The 20,431-nt window shown below is 39.6% G+C and overlaps 1 protein-coding gene across 2 annotated transcripts in view; it reads right to left on the minus strand.

Moving 5' to 3' along the window:
- DDX1 (DEAD-box helicase 1) overlaps nucleotides 1–20,025 on the minus strand; it is a 33,752-nt gene extending 13,727 nt beyond the window's left edge. Inside the window, exons 1-14 of one of the 2 annotated variants that reach the window (XM_027113790.1) lie at nucleotides 19,926–20,024; nucleotides 16,853–16,904; nucleotides 16,484–16,547; nucleotides 15,454–15,483; nucleotides 14,380–14,476; nucleotides 12,239–12,286; nucleotides 10,492–10,575; nucleotides 10,170–10,253; nucleotides 9,725–9,801; nucleotides 9,085–9,157; nucleotides 7,431–7,507; nucleotides 7,204–7,318; nucleotides 6,342–6,480; nucleotides 1,228–1,288 (exon numbers count right to left, since the gene is read on the minus strand). In XM_027113790.1, coding sequence (XP_026969591.1) covers nucleotides 1,228–1,288; nucleotides 6,342–6,480; nucleotides 7,204–7,318; nucleotides 7,431–7,507; nucleotides 9,085–9,157; nucleotides 9,725–9,801; nucleotides 10,170–10,253; nucleotides 10,492–10,575; nucleotides 12,239–12,286; nucleotides 14,380–14,476; nucleotides 15,454–15,483; nucleotides 16,484–16,547; nucleotides 16,853–16,904; nucleotides 19,926–19,941 — 1,017 coding nt within the window. In that variant the 5' untranslated portion in view covers nucleotides 19,942–20,024. Of the gene's footprint in view, nucleotides 1–1,227; nucleotides 1,289–6,341; nucleotides 6,481–7,203; nucleotides 7,319–7,430; nucleotides 7,508–9,084; nucleotides 9,158–9,724; nucleotides 9,802–10,169; nucleotides 10,254–10,491; nucleotides 10,576–12,238; nucleotides 12,287–14,379; nucleotides 14,477–15,453; nucleotides 15,484–16,483; nucleotides 16,548–16,852; nucleotides 16,905–19,925 lie in introns of both variants that reach the window. The other variant, XM_027113791.1, reaches the window with a different exon arrangement.
- Nucleotides 20,026–20,431: the final 406 nt, after the last annotated feature.

A 20,431-nucleotide genomic window follows, 5' to 3' on the forward strand; every position in this document is an offset into this window, starting at 1 on the left:
AGTTCTATTCTCTGACTCCAAAGCTGACTTCTGCCTGCAGCATAAGACGTAACACAGGGCTAAGGGTGCCAGAGGATGGTGGGAGATAACAGAAGTAGACAATGTAAGATGCAAGGAAGAGCAGAAACAGAATATATTACATCCCCTAAATAGAATGGAACTGAATCCTGCCAGGAAAGCTATGGAATAACACTCCCTTTACTTTGCCATTAGCTTCAGCCAGTACCAAATTTTAGATCTGCCTGGCAAAAGCAGATCGAATTCCCTAAAAGCTCCGGAGCTGGACAACGTAAGTTAAGAAACTTAATAACTTACGTGGAAAATGAATTGGGGTTTGAGGAACCAAGATAGGGAATGAACATGTTAAATCTCTCTTATAACCATTAAAATATAGCAAATCAAATAAGAACATAACAAAGCCATGTTACTGTCTTAGAATAGTATTAGGTACAGCAATGGTTCCTTGCTCTTCATATGCCACGCCAGTCAAATCAAAACCATGCAGCCTGACATTTCATTTGACAGCTGAGGGGAGAACATATTTGCTCACCGTAACTCAGTATCAAGCAGTTTAGATTAAACGATAAAATGTTTAGGGAAGGAAATGAAAGAGAAGTTTGTAAGGACAAAGTTACTTCATACATACAAAATATTTTATGAAGTTCTACCTGTACCTGAACTGACAGGCAGTTAAAGAGTTTCCCAAACTTCTTCCCCAGTAATGAGGATCACAGTCCGAGCTTCGTCCTCGGTAACAGCACAGCCTTTAAGACTTGCCCTTACACAAATCTGAACTCATCTCCCGTCCTACTAGAACCACTGCCTTACCATCCTTCAGCCCTCCCAAGGATCACTGCCAAAACTACCTTCTCTGCAATCCACCTTATCTCTATTTCTATTCTTAACTCCAGCTGCTTCTTTTTCAATTATCCCCAGAGGAAATAACTAAATGCATGAAAATGCGAAGGAAATTCGCAGGTGCTCAAAAGATAAACCAAAAAAAATTCACATATGTTGGAATTTTGCATGAGGTGTTTGGAAGAAACTACTATGCTGTACACTTTTGGGAAAAGAAAAGGCATAATTGTAAGATATTTTTGAACATACATACACTCTTTAGAACTTGTTTAATTTCAGCCTCATTTGACTTTTCTTGAAACACAGCAGAACTATATTGCCAAAATGACAACACAGTGTTACTTTTTAAAAATTAAAAGTACAACTTACCCCATTATCCAAAACAGAGAGTTGATCCCGTGCTGCAACACCTCCAATTATCAGAAGCTCCCTGAAATAAATACCAGAATAATAACGTAGAAAAGGATTAAAGCCTGCTTTATTGTTTGTTTTTTTTTCAGTTTTGGGGAGGTGGATATTACAACTGAATAACTGAGAAAGAATCTACAATGAAGGTCTGGAGAAGGAAAGAGACAAGGCACATCATTTCCAGGAGCTACATAAAATGTTAACGCACAGTAAAGCAACTAAGGAGAATGCGAAAGCTTGGAGCCCAGAAAACATCAGTCCTCATCTATACATCTTTCTATATTAGGATAATTCCAGGTACCCCAAACTCTGGTTTCAATCAATCTTTATAGACACATGTGGTTGTACGTGTATAAAATATATACTCTGAAAGAATATATAAATATTAATTTTTAAAAGTTGCCTCCAGGTTGATAACCAAAAACTGGGGAATGGGGTGAAAGGAGACTTACTTTTCACAGAATATCCTTTTGTGTTTGAATTTTTCTCACTCCAAATACTTCTAAAAAATATGTTTAGATTAAAAAAGATTACTTTGGGACTTCCCTGGCAGTCCAGTGGTTAAGAATCCACCTCCCAATGCAGGGGACGCGGGTTCGATCCCTGGTCCGGAAACTAAGATCCCACAAGCCGCGGGGCAACTAAGCCTGCATGCCACAACTACTGAGCACGTGGGCCACAACTAGAGAGCCCGCGTGTCACAACTACAGAGTCCACGTGCCACAACTAGAGAGAAGCCCGTGTGCTGCAACAAGGAGCCTGTGCACCACAACAGAGATCCTGTGTACCACAACTAAGACCTGACGCAGCCAAAATAAATAATAAAATACACTCTAAAAAAACAAGCTTTATGCCAAGACAATTCTATGGGGGGAAAGAACAGTCTTTTCAACAAATGGTGCTAGAACAAATAGATATGCATGTGCAAATGAATGAAGTTAAACCTCTTCTTTAGGTCACACATAAAAATTAATGCAAAGTGAATCACAGACCTAAATATAAGACTTAAAACTACAAAACTCTTAGAAGAAAACGTAAGAGTAAATCTTCATGATCTTGGGTTAGGCAAAGTCCCTTACAACACCAAAAGATGAACAAACAAAAAAGCAACAGATGAAAAAATAAACTGGACTTCATCAAAATTAAAATCTTTTGTACTTCAAAGGACACTACCAAGAAAGAGAAAAAGCCCACAGAATCACAGAATGAGAGAATATATTTGCAAATTGTATATAATTAATCATAATACTACATGTATATATCTTACAACTCAACAATAAAAAGACAAATAACCCAATTGAAAAATGGGCAAAGAATCTGAACAGACTTTATAAATGGCCAGTAAGCACATGAAAAGATGTTCAACACGATTAGCTATTAGGGAAATACAAACCCAAACCACAATAAGACACCACTTCACACCCATTAGGAGGGCTATAACTGTAAGGACAGATAATAAAGTGAGGATGTGGAGAAACTGGAACCCTCACACATTACTAGTAGAAATGTAAAATAGTGTTGTCACTTTGGAAAACGGTTGCGTGGTTCCTGAAGATGTTAAACGTGAAGCTACTATATGATCCAGCAATTCCACTCCTGGATGTATATTCAGGAGAAACGGAAATGTACGTCCACACAAAAGTCTATACACTAATGTTCATAGCACAGTAGCCAAAAAGTGGAAACAACGCAAACATCCATCAACTAATGAGTGGGTTAATAAATATGTGGTAAATGTATACAATGGAATACTTTTTGGCAATAAAAAGGAACTAAGTACTGATACATGCTACAACATTGATGAACTTGAAAAACATGATGGTAAATGAGAGAAGCCAGTCATGAAACAGCACACATTGTCCAATTCCATTTATATAAAATGTCCAAAACAGGCAATTCTATATATGGAAAAGAGATCAGTGGCTGCCCAGGGATAGGAAGGTGTGAGGGAAATGGGAGTGACTGCTAAAAGGTAGTGTTTCTTCTGAGGGTGATGAAGACGTTCCAAAATTGGTTTTGGTGGTCGCACAATTCTGTGAATATAATAAAAACTAAAACAACCTGTACACTTTAAAGAGTGAATCGTATGATACGTGCATTATATCTCACTATAGCTATTCACAAAAAGATTGTCTCTTTTTTATAAATAGCAGACAAAATTACTTCCTGAGGCAGCCAGACAACTTTCAATCAGAAGTAGCTATCAACTATCTTCATCTATTAATTTTACTCTTATTTAATCAGTCATTTAAAAAATACCATAAAATACTGGGAAAGTGGGTGATGTTGACACTGAGTCTCATAAATTCTATGACTGATGAAAAGAAACAGCTTCATGGTTGCCTACTGTCATCTTAAGCGATTTATAGAGTTTAAAGAAAAAAAAAAAGCTTTCTAGTCTGTGAATGTCCATTACCTTGGCATAGTCCTTCACCACCTACCGCTAGAGCCACGTTGCCTAAATCCGGTAACACCAGATGCCAGACTGACTACTTAAGAATCACCTGGAAGAGGTGGCATTCTTCCTTAAAAAACAAAGAGTTCCAATTCCTATTCCCTGGAAAATCTGATTCAGTATATACAGAAGAGGGACCAATAAATCTGTATTTTTAAATAAGGTCCCTTAGTTCCCAGGTTTGGTAACTATGGTCCTAAATCTATCATTTCTTTTATAAAACTTTACTCTTATCCACTTTCCTAATCAGATACATTTGTTTCTACAAATTTAGCAGAAAACTACACATACACGTAACAATCTATGCTTGTGTGCAAAGCACTGTAGGGTTGAGGAATATAAAAGACCAGCCCCTGTCTTATGGAGTGTAAAACTTAGTTGGGACGAGTAAAGCTATGCACATTTAAAACAAGGAACACTAACACATGACAGTGCACAGGCATTATGGGGAAGCAAACACAGCGGTATCCGAGGAGGGAGAAAGGACCGAGCTGGCACCAACACGTTAGCTTCACAGAAAGACCAGGACTTGAGCTGGGTCTTCAAAGAAGGAAAAGGCTCATTTGTACTGAATACCGAAATGAGTAACACAATTTTACCATCTTAGCAAATAAATTGATTTTGTCATCTATCTTCCCTTTCAGGCTTTGTCCAGATGCACGTTAATCTTTACACATAATTAGAGCACAAAAATCAACTTATATTAGCGTTTTACATTCTTCCAAAAACACTCTCTTGTGAAGAGTTCTGAGTCTCTTACACCAAGAAGATGCTCTGGTGATGTACTCTTGTAGTGACTCTCCGTGTCGTATCCTTAAAGCATTTTATCACATTACTTTGGTTGTTTCTCTACCTTCCACACTATCTCCACACTCCTGCACATAATTCTATAAAAGCAAAGATGAATTCTTGTTGTTATATCCTGATCCCTAGCCTAAGTCTTCACACATGGTAGGTATTCAAATAGTTACTGAAAGAGTGAAATGCATCAATCATCAAGAAAAAATTAGGAATCATTTTACCTAAAAAGTTTTACTAAGTATAAATTTATCCCTGAATAAGTTTAACTTATGAGAAAGATCAAGATTAAAAAGATGGGGGACTTCCACGGTGGCGCAGTGGTTAAGAATCCGCCTGCCAATGCAGGGGACACGGGCTCAATCCCTGGTCCAGTAACATCCCACATGCTGCGGAGCAACTAAGCCCGTGCGCCACAACTACTGAGGCTGCGCTCTAGAGCCTGCGAGCCACAGCTCCTGAGCCCGTGAGCCACAACTACTGAAGCCCGCATGCCTAGAGCCCATGCTCCGCCACTAGAGAAGTCGCCGCAATGAGAAGCCCGTGCACCGCAACGAAGAGTAGCCCCTGCTTGCCGTAACTAGAGAAAAGCCCGCGCACAGCAACGAAGACCCAACACAGCCGGAAAAAAAAAAAACTCAGACATCAAAATAAGATTTTTTTAAAAATAAATAAATAAACAGATGGGCCCACAGGACATCAATAATTCAGAGTTTCTGAAGTTAGATAGTGGTGATGGCTGCACAACCTTGTGACCATATACTAAAAACCACTGAATTGTACACTTTAAATGGTGGATTTTATGGTGTGTGAATTATATTTCAGTAAGAAAAATTAAAAGAAAAATTAATAAAAATCAGGTGTCAAATCAACTGACAGAGCAGCTTACTTATATGGTATGGCTTTCCTAAATTAAAAGGGATTGCTACTGAGCCAGAAGTTCTCCAAGATCACTAGACTTACGGTCTCCCCGCAGTGGCAGAAAGAGCCCTCGAACTAGAGGGACCAGTGTGAACGCCCACAGGGAAGATGGTCACCACTAGGAGACAGGCTAGAAGTAACCTCGCCAAGCCAGGTTTACCAACACACTAGACAGACAGAGATACATTTTCTATGCAAATGAAGTGATAAAGCTAACATTAAATGAAATGGCCCCTTTAAAGAATTAATTTTTACTCTGATACAGTTTTGCAAACCATGACACTTTATATAAGAGACACAGGAAAAATCTCAATTTACTTCTTTTTTTTTTTTTTAAGGATATTTATTTATTTATTTTTGGCTGCGTTGGGTCTTCGTTGCTGCGCGCGGGCTTTCTCTAGTTGCGGCGAGTGGGGGGCTGCTCTTCATTGTGGTGCGCAGGCTTCTCATGGCGGTGGCCTCTCTTGTTGCAGAGCACGGGCTCTAGGCGCGCGGGCTTCAGTAGCTGTGGCACACGGTCTCAGGAGCTGTGGCTCGCAGGCTCTAGAGCGCAGCCTCAGGAGTTGTGGCGCATGGGCTTACCTGCTCTGTGGCACGTGGGATCTTCCCAGACCAGGGCTCGAACCCGCGTCCCCTGCATTGGCAGGTGGATTCTTAACCACTGCACCACCAGGGAAGTCCCTCAATTTACTTTTTTTAATAGAACTCTTCTCACTTAAACAGGAGTTTTATATAGAAACTAATTGCTACTATATGTCACAGTAAATATATTTACACACTCATACACATGCATATGTACACACTCTGAATTTCTGTCTCATTTTTTTCCCTACTTTACTCTTCTTCTGAAACACCTCAGACCTAAGGACAATAGGCATTTGAGCACAAAGGGAGGCTTTACCTTAATTTAGGATTATCGACATATTTCTTAAACTGCTTGACGTTATTCAAAGTTTGTTCAGCCAACTCTCGGGAAGGTTCGACAATGAGAGCTTTTGGAGCATTGGGGAGAAACTTCGCTTGTGCCACCTGGGCGTTACCTTAAGAAAATAAAGAAGATTAGAATACATTCAGATCACACCTCATACACCTTTATCGGTAAAACACGAGCACAAATACGCCAGTATCAAAAATTTAAATAACAATTGCCCAGTGGTATAGGTGATAGTCAAACTAAACACAATAAAGATTCTTAAAATGAACTACAGATCCTTTACATCTACTTGCAGTAATTTTAATTGATTATATGCTTTGTGATAAATTAAATGAGCTGTGAAATGTACTTTCTTTAAATAACTGGAAGCAGATTAGGCAGCACAATGGGGTGAGAGTGTGAGCTTTGGAGTCAGACTGCTTGGAGTTGAATTCAGTTCTACCACTTATTTGTCCTGTGACCTTGGGCAAGTGACCTCAAGTCCCTACTCCTCAAGTTCTTTGTCTATAAAACTACCTTACACGGTTGTTATGCAAACTAAATAATGCAGGTGAAACACTTAACACAGTGCCATGGCGCTTAATAAGCACACACATTATAAATGCAACATACCACCATCACCACGGTCAGCTTCCCCAAAATGCGTGAACTGAAACCAAATACTTGGAGTTTACGAATTAGGTTTTGAAACTGAATTTTACTGACATGTTCAATAAAGATGCATGACTAAACAGGCAAGGGGAGTATCTGTACCTCACTACAACAAGCCTTACTTACTGGAGTTTTCAATACCCCATTCTTGGAATCTTTACCCTCTCAGGTGCTATACCTGTGTGCTGTGATTTGACAGTGAAACTATCCGGTGCCTTGGAAAGGGCAACAAAACCATCTTTTGGTGGAAACTTAAATTCTTCTTCCCCGAAGTTGAATTTTAGTTCAGCATTCTAGCATTGAATAAAGGAGAAAATGAAAATGCTTAACCTAAGAGCAAACTAACCAATATGAAATAAGGAAGATCAAAGTAGCTTATAATCACAGCAAAATGTCTCTAATTACCTTCAAAACACAGGCAGGAAAGAGGCCTTGGTTCTTCATATGTGGTGGTATTTCAAATGCCAGGCCAAGGTCTTTTCCTTTAAAAAAAAAGAGAGAGAGAAATTGAATTAAAACTACCAGAAAAGAACGTCCACGTGCTCACACCACCAAATCTAGCAGCCGACGCACATTCACACGCCCCCTCCTGTTACTGCAGATTAACTGTGCTAATACCAACCTCTTCACTTTTTTACTTTACTCCCGAAATTGTCCCCTCTCCCCCTCTACAATTTTAATTATTCCCTTCCTACGGGATTGCTTCCAGTAGACACTTGAATTAGACAAACCTCCCTGAGCTCAGAACTTCCTCCATCTGTCCTTTATTTTTTCTTCTCCTTTTTGTAGTAAAACTGCCTGATTTCCACGTTGACTGTGTCCACCTCATTTCACTCCATTCTCTGTTGAACTGATTCCCAATCAGGCTCCCCCTGCACACCCCTCGTTCCACCACAACGGCTCTTTGTCAAGCTCCTTAATGATCTCCACTTGCCAACCACAGTAGTTCTCATTGCTCATCCTTCTAGGCTAGACCCGTCATCAGCACTGGACACAATCTGATCCTTCCCTCCTCCTTCAAAAGCTTTCTTTACCTGAACTGCACGGCCTCAACCTCTTTTGGCTTTCCTCCTCATTCACTTCTGCTGGAGTCTCCTCAACTTGCCAACTTCTAACCACAAGAATACCCTGGGCCTCAGATCTCTCCTCTTCGTTACCTACTCTCATGCCCTAGGTGATCTCATCCAGACCTATGACTGGATCATATATAAGCCAATAACTCTCAAAGATGTATCAGTATCTCCAATCCTGGTCCCTCCCCTGAACACTTAACTGCACATTTAACTACTTACTTGACGTCATCACTCAGATGTCTAGTAAGTGTCTCCAACTTAACTTGCCCCAAACAGAACTCCTAGCATCCACCTGGTTCCCTACCTATTGTCACCACCCAGTGTTTTCAACAAAGCAGCCACCACAGTGATTGTACTGTTAAAGACAGACGATGGCAATTATCTACTCGAAGCCCAACGGCTTCCAATCTCAGTCAAAATAAAAAGTTTGTATCATAGCCTATAAGGTCCTATATGGCCTGGCCTCACCACCTCACTGACCCAAGATTCTACGACCCTCCCCCATGCTCAGCGTTTTCCAGACCCACTGGCCTCCTCACTGTTTAAATACCCCAAGCACGCTTTCATCTCAGGACCTTTGCAATTACTGGTCTCTCTGCCTGAAATACTCTTCCAAGATATTTCTACTCAAATGTCACCTTCTCAGAGAAGCCTTCTCTGACCCCCCAGAATGCTCTCCAGCCCCTTACCCGGATTTATACGCTCCCTCAGTGCACTGTTCCCACCTAACACATATATTGTCTGTCTCTCCCTATCAGTAGCTAAGCCTCACAAAAGTGTACATAAATTTATCTAGTCCATTTTCTGCTGTATCTCCAGCACCTACCAGTATGCCTGGCACACAGCAAATGCTCAATAAGTATTTGTTCAAAAGAAAGGCAGGGAAGAAGAGAGAGAAGATTGAAGATGGTAAGGAAATTTTAAAAAAATCACAAGTAATGAATATCATATGTACTCTCTAACAAAATGGTCCCTAGAAAGCTTACCATTTTTGGAGAATTTGACATGCCCTTTATCCATATCTAGGTAACATCCAATGGTATCATGCATAGTGAATTCCTAGAAAACCAGAAAGTCAAGTGCTGTTAATAAAAAGCAAAATTGAAAATAAGGTTAAAAGGTCAAATACAGCTGCATCCACAGTATGTGTTAGTGTTGCATAAAATTCCTTAAAATTCTAACGTAGATTTAAAAAATGCCTAGTACAGCATATCATATATAATAGTAGAAGCATCAGACAGACTTTTTAGCATCAACATGATATTAAGGCTCCTCCACATTACCAGAGATGTCGGCTACCAGAACAAGTGTATTTGGATTTAACATGACTCAAAATAAGAAATGAGAGCAACACAAGTATTAAAGTCAAAGCCAAAATCAAAAGGGGGTGAACACAGAAAACAAAGTAATATACTTTGGAGGGGCTAATAAATGGCATAAAAGAAAAATATTTTTCTCATTTTGTAACATTTCTTCACTGAAGTCCCAATCTGAACTTTCCGCGGAAAATATTCAGAAAATTCACTTGAATTTCACAATCATTTCTATACCCTCAGTCATGTCATGAGTGATCAAGTATGCAAGAAAACTTACTAACACTATGATTCAGTCATTAGTACAACTTACCTCTCCATAATTATCAAATTGTTTATTGTGAGATTTCTTTCCTGTTCCACCAAAGCCAAATCCAAACTTGTCAGTACCTAGATTTTAAAAGTATTTTATAAATGTGGTAAGAATAAAGTTAAAAGTACCATAAAAGTTCATAAGTTGAAGATATTTTGAAGCGTCTACACAGTATCGTGTGGTACATATTAACGCATACTAACTTTACTGACTTCATTCATACCCTTAACCTTATTCCTCCTGATTTTATGATGTTATAATATCTATTTTTTGGTACCTCAAATCTTTCTTGGAACAAGGAGGGTATAGGTAAATATTATTATTTCCATGTCTCTAAATATAAACTTTGTATGGTTGAGTTTACTATTTTGCTCCCCACTAAAATAAAATGTTAAAAATTCACAAATGTAAAACAACAAATTCAGTTGATTTTAGAAACACTTACCTAGGTCTAGGGAAGCCTGCATAGAAGACCACCCAACTCTGCACAATCCTTGGTCATGACAGGATACTTCATAGTAGTGTTTCCCTGCAAGGGCAAAATACTTTGAGATTTTTATAAATTATACACTTATGATTCATTTACCATGTAGCTACTTTCCCATTGTTTCTGAATAACAATTTGTATCTTCCAAATGAAGAATGGAAGATCTTCCTGTAACATTAAAAATCTTTTCAGATCCTCGATTCAAAGCTACTTTAAAGAAAGTTCACGTATTAATACATCACCCCAAAAGTTCAGACAAGTACAAATGTTCTTTAAATACCTTTCGTTAATCCTTTAGTAGCTCTACATCCATGCCATTCCTTTACTTCTCTGCTCTGACAACAAAGACCATCTGACCCAATTGCTGGATTTGAGAAAAACACAGAAAACCATGTCAATACAGATTACATAAATCACGCATTCTGAAATAAGGATCGTTCAGTCTCACTAATAAGATAATTCATTTCTTGGTGCAATGTTCCAGGGACTGAGACTTGCCGATTCCTGAAGGATAGCAATGTCTTCCCCATGAGTAGCTGCCCTCATTCAGCCCCTGGAGGGCGGTGGCTTACGCTGAGGACTAGTTTCTCTACTGTTATCTGTTGGCCAGGACAGGATTTTACCGCAACAATTCTAAAAAGGCATCAACACAGCACCTAACCTGACTTGTACTACCGCAGCTGCATCACCAACACACGTTTAGACAACTGTTCTCTAGAGTTCTTTAAAGAAATGGATAGTAAGGATGACGCAGCACCCACTCATCAATACTTGTTGCTCTGATTTTATGCCGAAATTAGAGCTTGAGTGAATGCTACACTAAAAGAAAAACAGAAACTCTGGCTTGTTCCCTAATCCGTGGATCCAGAAACCATAAAGGGAAAGCAGGAAAAGCCTGAACAAATAACCCTGTAGCTGTTATTTGCTAATATTAGGGCTCTAAAAGATGAAGTTCTATGTTATACATCATAGTCAGTCATAGTGCTTATTGGTGCTTTTTGGCGTTAAGTAAAGCATTTGGCTTTTGTCTGTACTGGAAACTATAACTTCCGTCCTGATTCAGGCTTGCAAATCATATTCGCCACCTGAATGTAGAAGAAATGTTTTAAAAGAGCATCTCGTCACACATTTCCCTTCACTTATAAGAAATTCAATTATTTATTCAAAGTATAAATTCTTATTCATATGGGTACATTATATAAACCTCTGAACTTTTAGAAAAGTTCTCTGACAAGGGTAAATCATAAAAATTTTTGTATTTAAAATGCTTTATGCATATATACATATATAAACTTTTACATAAATTAGATATCACATGGTAGAGAGCAGCAGCGTGGGGTTGTTTGTTTCTGTCATGATTCCTCAAGGCCCATTTACCTTTCTCTGCATCCTGATTTTCTTACTCATGGACACCTGGAGAAAATTCCTCCAAGTCAACTCTGCAGTTGCGACTTATTCTTCATAACAGCTACACAAGTCCTTGGATACACCCCAATCTTTGTTTGCCATGCTAGCAGTATCGTTTACTTTACTGGCAGTTTTTATCATTACAGACAATGTGGCATCAAACAGGTTTGAAAGTATATTCTTACATACTGGCACTTTCATTCCAATGAGCTTGACCTTCCGGGAATATATGTTTTTCAATACTAACAGGTAACGCCAAACTCCTTTCCAGAGAGGCAGTAATTTGTAAGTCGGTTATCACCCTTTTGGATTCTTGCCAATCAGACGGGTATAAAACAACATGCGCTGTAACTTTAATTTCCATTTCCCTGCTACCTGTAAACTTGACCTTTGTGTGTTTACTGCCATTTGGATCTGGTTCTCCTGTAAACTGCCTATTCACATCCTTTGCCCATTTTCCACTGCCTGCTTATCTCTTTCTTACTAAAACAGGTGACACTTTATCTGCCGTCAACACAAGAACCCCTTACCAGTTTACAAGGACTCTTTATCTTTCCTCAACATTGCATTAAAAACAAGTTTTTGAATCACAAATGTGTTGCTCAAATCTATCCACTTACCAAAAGCAGATCCTCTGTCATATGGGTTCATTTGCCATTTGTTCAGCACTAAGCAAATTAGAACAAGAAAAGTTAACCCCAAACAAACATAATTTAAAACAGTCTACAAAAAATAAAGCAAATATTTAATATTTTATATGGTATCTTAACTCCTCTAGTTCCAATATGGTTTCACACACTATTTGGAATGTACGATTAAAATTGCCGCTGTTTTTATTAAAGGCAAAACTGAAACTGAAAACTGAAACAAGCCAAAAATAATAGTCACTGGCCCATCCAGGGCAACCTCTTCTGTTCACGTGCTTCAGTGCCTTTTTATCAGATGGCACTGATCTTTGTCATAACTATGAAAGCATTAATTAAATGAAGTTCTGGTGACTTCAATCATAACGAAAATAACCCACCAACATATCAGAATCTAATTATCACTTTATCATTATTAAAAGAAAAGCAAGTCCTTTATTTTAAATAATTCATAAGTCACAAAATCTTTTCCTCCTCACTTTTATGGGATCGGCATTTTCCTTTTCTAAAACATCTTAAGAGTCTGGATAAGCAAAGAATCACAATAGCTAAAGAGAATGCTATGTGTTTTTAAGCCCAATTTCCACCCAAGGTAGAAATCTTTTCTAGATTATTTCTGGTCAAATGATATCTATCATCTGCTTAAACACCTGGAATGATGGAGAAGTAACGTTCTCTGGAGGGTCTCTATTCATTGTGGGCTCAATCAAGCTACTAGGAATTAAACAGTATTTTCTAGAACAATTATTCTCTCTCCAGGTCCCAACAATGATTTAACAATTATACCACCTCCCTTTTTTATTTGTTTCTCCATGTTTAAATATCTAGCTTCCTTACTCCTAATAGGACATGATTTTTGGAACTGCAACCATTCTGGTTATCCTTCTGTGGAAGCAGATAGGATACTTCTCTTTCATCACTCTCTCTGATAAATGATGGTTTATAGTTGCTACAAATTCTGAGACTATTTTTAAACAGACTAATAGTCTAAATAGTTCATATCCATTATCTCACAATTCATTTATAAATGAGTTGATTCTACAAACTATGTAACATTGTTACTTTCAACTACTGAGAAGAAAATGTTGATATGCCAGCTCACTCCACTTAAGCCTGCAATTTTGTCACAATCCTATTTTGTATCATGAAACAAAAGTGACTTAAAATATAACAAAACCATAGATTACTCAAGATAGAATGGAATTCACAAAGCATTTAATAAAAGCAACAAAATTTAAAGATGAGAAAACTAATGTAAGATTGTTCATGGCACAAACAGGACCAGTCTCCCTGGAGATAGGACTGAAAATAAGAAACTGACTTTAAAATGTACACTTTACATTTCAGCCTCCTGGGCTCCTTCTTTCTTATGTTAAAGGAAAATGCATGCCTCTTTTCCCTGTAGAAGGCAGTATTTCCTACCACCATGGGTTTATACTCTATCAACTATTTGTAAAATCTTTCCTTAATGCCTTTGTAAAATACTGTACCAATTTATCTTCAATATTATGCATAAAGTTATCAGGCTAAGAAAAACATTAAAATAACTAAATATAATTTCTAAAATGTCAGTGTTTTCTCAAAGACAACACTGTTAGTATCTTAGGAGGGACAATCTTTCAGTGTTTATGCTCTAAATAGGATGACATTTAGGATGACATTTAGCATCCCTGGTTTCCAGGGCACCAAATGACAATACCATCCCCCGGATATTGACAATAAAAATGCACACTCAAATTTCACATCTGGGGCTTCCCTGGTGGTGCAGTGGTTAAGAATCCGCCTGCCAATGCAGGGGACACAGGTTCAAGCCCTGGTCTGGGAAGATCCCACATGCAATGGAGCAACTAACCCCTTGAGCCACAACTACTGAGCCTGCGCACCTAGAGCTCATGCTCCGCAACAAGAGAAGCCACCGCAGTGAGAAGCCCATGCACTGCAACAAAAGAGTAGCTCGCCACACCTAGAGGAAGCGCGCACACAGCAACGAAGACCCAACGGAGCCAAAAATAAATAAATAAAATAAATTTATTAAAAAAAAAGCTTCACATCTGTAAATGCAAGGAATGAGAATTACTAATTTATACAAAAGGAAATTAATAATATGCAAAAATTACCTGCAGCACCAGTTTTAATTGTCGCTTTTCCTTTTTTGCCTTCTTGTTGGTCTTTCAGAGTTTCATAAACTATCTGGATAACTGGAATACTGAAAGCCTAGCAAATAAACAAGAGTTCTCTATATTAGTATTCAGATATCAGTGACAGTTCAGTAATCAATATAAATTACAAAAATCATGCACGCGCCTTAAATAATGACACATATTCCTGAGCGCTGCTCCAATTTGCCCAAACCCAAAACACCAGTAAGATAACAAGAGTTGACTGAATGAAGGAAATAAGAACCAGCTGATAGCCCAAAACAATAAACAATCGGGACCCACAGAATGAACTAAACTAAAAAGGGTAAATATTATTCTGACAAACCGTTTCTCTAGTCTAGGCCAACAAGAGATCAACCTCTATTTGCAACCTCTTTATTACTAGAGCCACTGCATTAAAATTCAGAAGTGAGTATAAATACTAAAGATACTGTAACTCTTTCTCCAAGACCAGTTTTAAACTATATTCTTAAAGCCATACTCTTATAAATCTTATTTCAGAATGAGCTGGCAACAAAAATATTGTTCTCTGTGGCAAGCAACCACTTTTTACATTTTGGAAGGAGGATACTTGATTAAATACTTCAAAGTAAAAACCACTGTTCAAAGTTGCTTTAAAAATCAACTCTTACCGGCTTCCCTGGTGGTGCAGTGCTTAAGAATCCACCTGCCAATGCAGGGGACACAGGTTCGAGCCTTGGTCCAGGAAGATCCCACATGCTGTAGAGCAACTAAGCCCACGAGCCACAACTACTGAGCCTGCGCTCTACAGCCCGCGAGCCACAACTACTAAGCCCGCGTGCCACGACGACTGAAGCCCGCGTACCTAGAACCCGTGCTCCGCAACAAGAGAAGCCACTGCAATGAGCAGCCCGTGCACCGCAACAAAGAGTAGCCCCCGCTCACTGCAACTAGAGAAAGCCCGCGTGCAGCAACGAAAACCCAAAGTGGCCAAAAATAAATAAATAAAATAAATTCATGAAAAATAAAATCAACTCTTAAAAAGTAAGTCAATTTAAGTTTATTACTTACACCAGTTTTTCCACTTCCTGTTTCTGCAGCCTAAATGAAAAAGAAAAAAAAAGTTTAAGTTGTCAGTTAAGGAAATCAAATTAATGTGATACCATGTAGAAATCTTTAACAATTCACAAGCTACCTTTATTTCCACAGTGTCTCCAGATTATTAAGATTTCCTCATTCAACTTTATTGCCAATCTTGCCATTCCTCTTCCATTCCCTCAAGAATCTGTTCTCCCTTTTCTTTTCCCATTGCTACCATTCGAATCTAAACCCTTATTATTCTAACCAAGATTATTATAAAAGTATCCTAACAGTATCTCATGTCTTAGAGCTACACTACAAGCTGCTATCAAAGCAGTCTTCATAAAAACACAATTCTAACTGTGCAACACACCCCTAGTTAAACATTTCCAATGATCCACACTGCCAACAAACACCCAACTTCTTTAGCATGACACTGAAGAAAGGACACAAGTAATCTGACCCACTGTATACTTCTCATCTTATCTCAAGTTACACTCTCCACCCCAGACACACGTATTTTATGCTACCATTGAAGTGAATTACTCTGGGATCATATCCTGCATTCTCCTATTCACGGTTTTTGTTGATGTGCTCTCTACCTAGAGAGCATTTCTCCTTTACCTTCCCTTGTCCAAAATCTACTTCTTCCAAGCAGAGTCCTTTATGATTCCTCAAGCAGAAGGGTAACTGGACCCCACTTGAATCTTTTCATACTTTGCACCTCTCAGGCAGGTGCCACATTTTCCCTTGTATGACATTTATCCATGTACATGTCTTACTGTGCTACTGGGTGGAAGCTTCTGAAGGGCAAAGACTGCATTTTATTCACCTTTGTGTTCCCCACAACTTCTACCTAATTACTTTGAATGCAGCATAGGTAGCTTAAATGTTTGTGAATAAATAAAATTAATTTGGTGAAAATACCATTTTTAAGCCTATGGAGTTCTTAAAGTGGGTCATAACAGCCCCAGAATTGTGTCTCCCCAGCTTCCAACGACCTCACCACATTTAAACATACCATAAGGACATCACCTCCTCCTAGGATCAGTGGGATGGACTCAGCCTGGATATCAGTTGGGAGACTAAAAGAATCATATTTTGAAGAATGTTAGTTAATTAAAAAAAAAATCACCTAAGCTAATTAAGTCATATTAAACTATAAACCTAAAAGAGAATTTTATTTGGTAAATGCTACCAATCTTTTTCAGCTAAAAATATATCAATGTTTAGAAAGGAAACTCTATGATTTAAAGAATCACAGGAAAAAACTGAATTTCACTTACCCAACTGGGCCCAAAAATATTTGATAAAAACACTAACCACTATTTAAATTGAAAAACATTGTTGTCACAGGTACATTTAAGCTTTTCAAGATGGAGGTACTTACAGCCAATCCATCTCCTCCACAGCTTGAGCAATTTCAGGCATAACACCCATCTCTGCAAACAAAAATTCATTTTAAAAACTCCACAGACTAAACTTAAATCATATTGCTCTTAACATTACTGTTCAGTGGGGAAACAGGTTTGAAGCATAGCTCAGTTACATAGTATCTGTTGAGTATAAATTTTGGAGAAAGACTTGATTGAGTTCAAGTTCAAGCTCTCACTAGCAATGTGACCTTGGGCAAGCTATAAAGCTATTTCGTCACACAAAATGGAGCTAATATTGCTTATGTTGTAGGAATATGGGACGATTACAGATAATCATATGAATGCATCCGGCACACAGTTATCACTCAGTACATAGCATCCACCAGTGAGTGTTTCCTCCCTATGGTGAAAAATCTGCCAGAGTTGGAAAGTTCTAGACCAGTACCATGGTTGTTTCACCTAGAGATAATGTGGAAATCATGTGCCTTGACTCTTTGAGGACCATGTGAATACCCTCAGCGATCTGAGAAAAATGAATAGGCAAGTAGAGAGAGCCCACATTTACAGGCAGTCATAATCAAAACTCTGGCAAACTGAAAAGGGAGGGGCTGCTGGTGAGAACTTGGGTTAACTGGAAATGTCAGCTGAAGAACTACTCTGTTCTTAATTGTTCACATATTTAAGTAATTTACATCAAAGTGAATCCTAAATGAATAGATTGGGTTATTTCTGATTGGATTTTGAAATTTTATCACTTCTCAAATGAACTGTAGAGGGTATACATGGAATAGTGAGTTGTATTACTTAAATCTCCTTTCCAAATAAGTGATCTTTCTTTTAAGCCTGCATTTTTTAAATGTAGCTTTTATTATTGTTATCTTTACAAAAGTATATATTTCTATTAAAAAATGAACAACACTCAAATATATCCAAGCCCCAGAGATAACCTATTTGGAAATTTTGTATTTCTTGTAATCATTTGTGAAAAGGCATAAAATAAAACTACAATCTGGGCTTCCCCGGTGGCGCAGTGGTTGAGAGTCCGGCTGCCGACGCAGGGGACGCGGGTTCATGCCCCGATACGGGCGATACGGGCAGATCCCACATCCCACAGAGCGGCTGGGCCCGGGAGCCATGGCCGCTGAGCCTGCGCGTCCGGAGCTTGTGCTCCGCAACGGAGAAGCCACAACCGTGAGAGGCCCGCGTACCACAAAAAAAAAAACACAAAAAGCTACAATCCACTGCAACAGTAGCTTTTTCTTTGTATCAGGTGAGAAGACACATACTAGCAATTAACAATAGATACAACACTAACATTTGGTATAGTAAACTAGTCAATATAAACATTGATGACATGGGAAAGGGTAAAAATCTTTTTCTTTGTATCAGGTGAGAAGACACATACTAGCAAGTAACAATAGATACAACACTAACATTTTGTATAGTAAACTAGTTAATATAAACATTGATGACATGGGAAAGGGTAAAAATCTTTTTCAGAAAGGCAGGCTCTCCTACCCCTAAATCTTTTCAGAAAAATCCACAGATTGCAAAACTACTCAAGATCAGAAGTTGTATATCCAAGCTGACCTTTTTAAAAATTGCCCCCATTAAAGTCTGGTGTATTCTCTCTCCTACAACGCAAATTGCTTAAAAAAAGGGAGTGATGGTCTTCAATATGCTTCATACAGAGTACTGCAAGCTGAAGCTGCTTGTGAAACTATTATATTGCAAGCAGCAACCACAGACAGCTTTCAGCAAATTCCAGGCAAGTTCTTGTTCCATTCTGGTCATGTTTTCTGCAGGTTTGCTTTGAAACCATGTTTTCTTTAAACAGAACATTTTTAACACTCAGAAGAAAAATAGGAATATTCATGCTCTTTAATTCCACTTTTGTCTTTATTTCACATCACAGACTCTTCTAGTCCTTTACTCTAATATTCCTGAAATCTGTGCATGACTCCCAAAGAAGTGAACCTATAAAATGACAACCTGGAACTGCTCTACACACCTTGGCTCTGAAATCTTGTTTGAGGAGAGAGCTGGGCAAACAAAAACAGCTCCCAGTCTGAGCAGATTTCCCCTTGCCTATTATGAAATGCAACTAAAACAATCGGAAATCCTCTCTCACGACTAAAAACTTGGAATTCCTAATGTTCTAATAGGAGAAAAATGAGGAAAGTACAATACTCTGTTATATCTGAAGTCATCTTAATAGATTAACAATATTAAAAGATAGTAGGCCTAAGTTGATACATTTATTGCTGTATAACATATGTACGACTTTTAGTCTATAAGGCTTACTGCAACTTGTAAAACTGTGGATGTATAAAGGAAGGATGATAAAGGAAAAGAGAAAAACAACTGTCGGGTTAGGTAAGCCACCTAAAATTCCTGTTTGGAATAACGGAGGGCATCATCAGCAAATAAACAACGATTTTCAAAATCTGTGATGAGCTGGTGTGTACGCGGACGAAAATGCTTTCCCTTTAGCTTAGATATTCAACGTTACTGTTGATATAATAGAGCTTAACCACAAATAAATATCAGGTTTGTGCCTGGAACTTTTAGTTTTGGAAGGGCCTGAAAAAAACTAGATGCAGGATGGTCATTTCCAACTGACCCCTCCCCGCGCCCTGCTGCTTCTCGACCAGGCCAAGCCCCTATCGGGCGCGGACAGAAAAGGGTTCCTGAGCACCACTGCCACGTCAAAGAGCAAGAGGCCGGGGCTGCGAGAGCGGCCGCAGCAACGCCACCGCATCGTTCTCGCAGCCCCGGGTGTCCCGGCAGGACAGCCGAGTGAAGGGTGGCTGGAAGGAGAGAAAGAAGAGATTGAGCACGGGGAGGCCCGGCCCGGCCAGCACCTGGAGGGAAAGGCTCTCCCTGCAACACCGAGGCGCACCGATCGGGCCTCTCGCACCGCCACTGATCAGCCCGCAGTGCGGGGACCGAGGGGACAGCTTTGGACAGCTCCCTCCTGTCCCGCGCGGCACCTGTGCGCCCCCGCCCCAAAGGCTTCCCTCCAGCCGGCCCAGGGCCGAGGGGTGCATCGGGCCGCCCGCTCCAGCCCCAGCTCCGCAGACGCACCGGAGAAAGCCGCCATCTTCGCCCAGTCCTCCGCGTCTCAGCTCGCGCTCCCTCCCTCCGAAAGGACACGCGGCGCGGTAGCGGCCGGCGCTTCCGGCCCCCTCCCCCGGCCCGAGTGTGCTGCTTTCCAAGTCCCGGCAAGGACCCAGCTCCAAAAGAACTGTTCCGACCAAAGAAAAGACCCGCCGCGGACTCCTCGGCGCGGACCCAGTTCAGCTGCCCCTTGCTTTTCCTGAGTAGCCAGGACCCGTCATCATTAGACGTACTCAGAGTTACCTTTTATGTAGAGCATGCTACGTGTCATCAGGAGCACTTTTGCACGTGCAAGGAAGCAGACGTTACGTGATGAGGGTCACACAATGGCCCAGACAGCAAAACTGTGCCATCTCTCCTGCCTCACTCAGACCCCGCAGCCTCTCAAAGATAAGCAGGGCTTTGTGGTGTGTGAATGACCTGGAGAAAACGTACCGAATTCATCGCCCAGAAAACCAGCGCTAGTGAGCGCC

The sequence above is a fragment of the Aethalodelphis obliquidens genome, unplaced genomic scaffold, assembly GCF_003676395.1.
Source record: "Aethalodelphis obliquidens isolate GAN/ISIS:26980383/991018 unplaced genomic scaffold, ASM367639v1 scaffold12, whole genome shotgun sequence".
Classification (NCBI taxonomy): domain Eukaryota; kingdom Metazoa; phylum Chordata; class Mammalia; order Artiodactyla; family Delphinidae; genus Aethalodelphis; species Aethalodelphis obliquidens.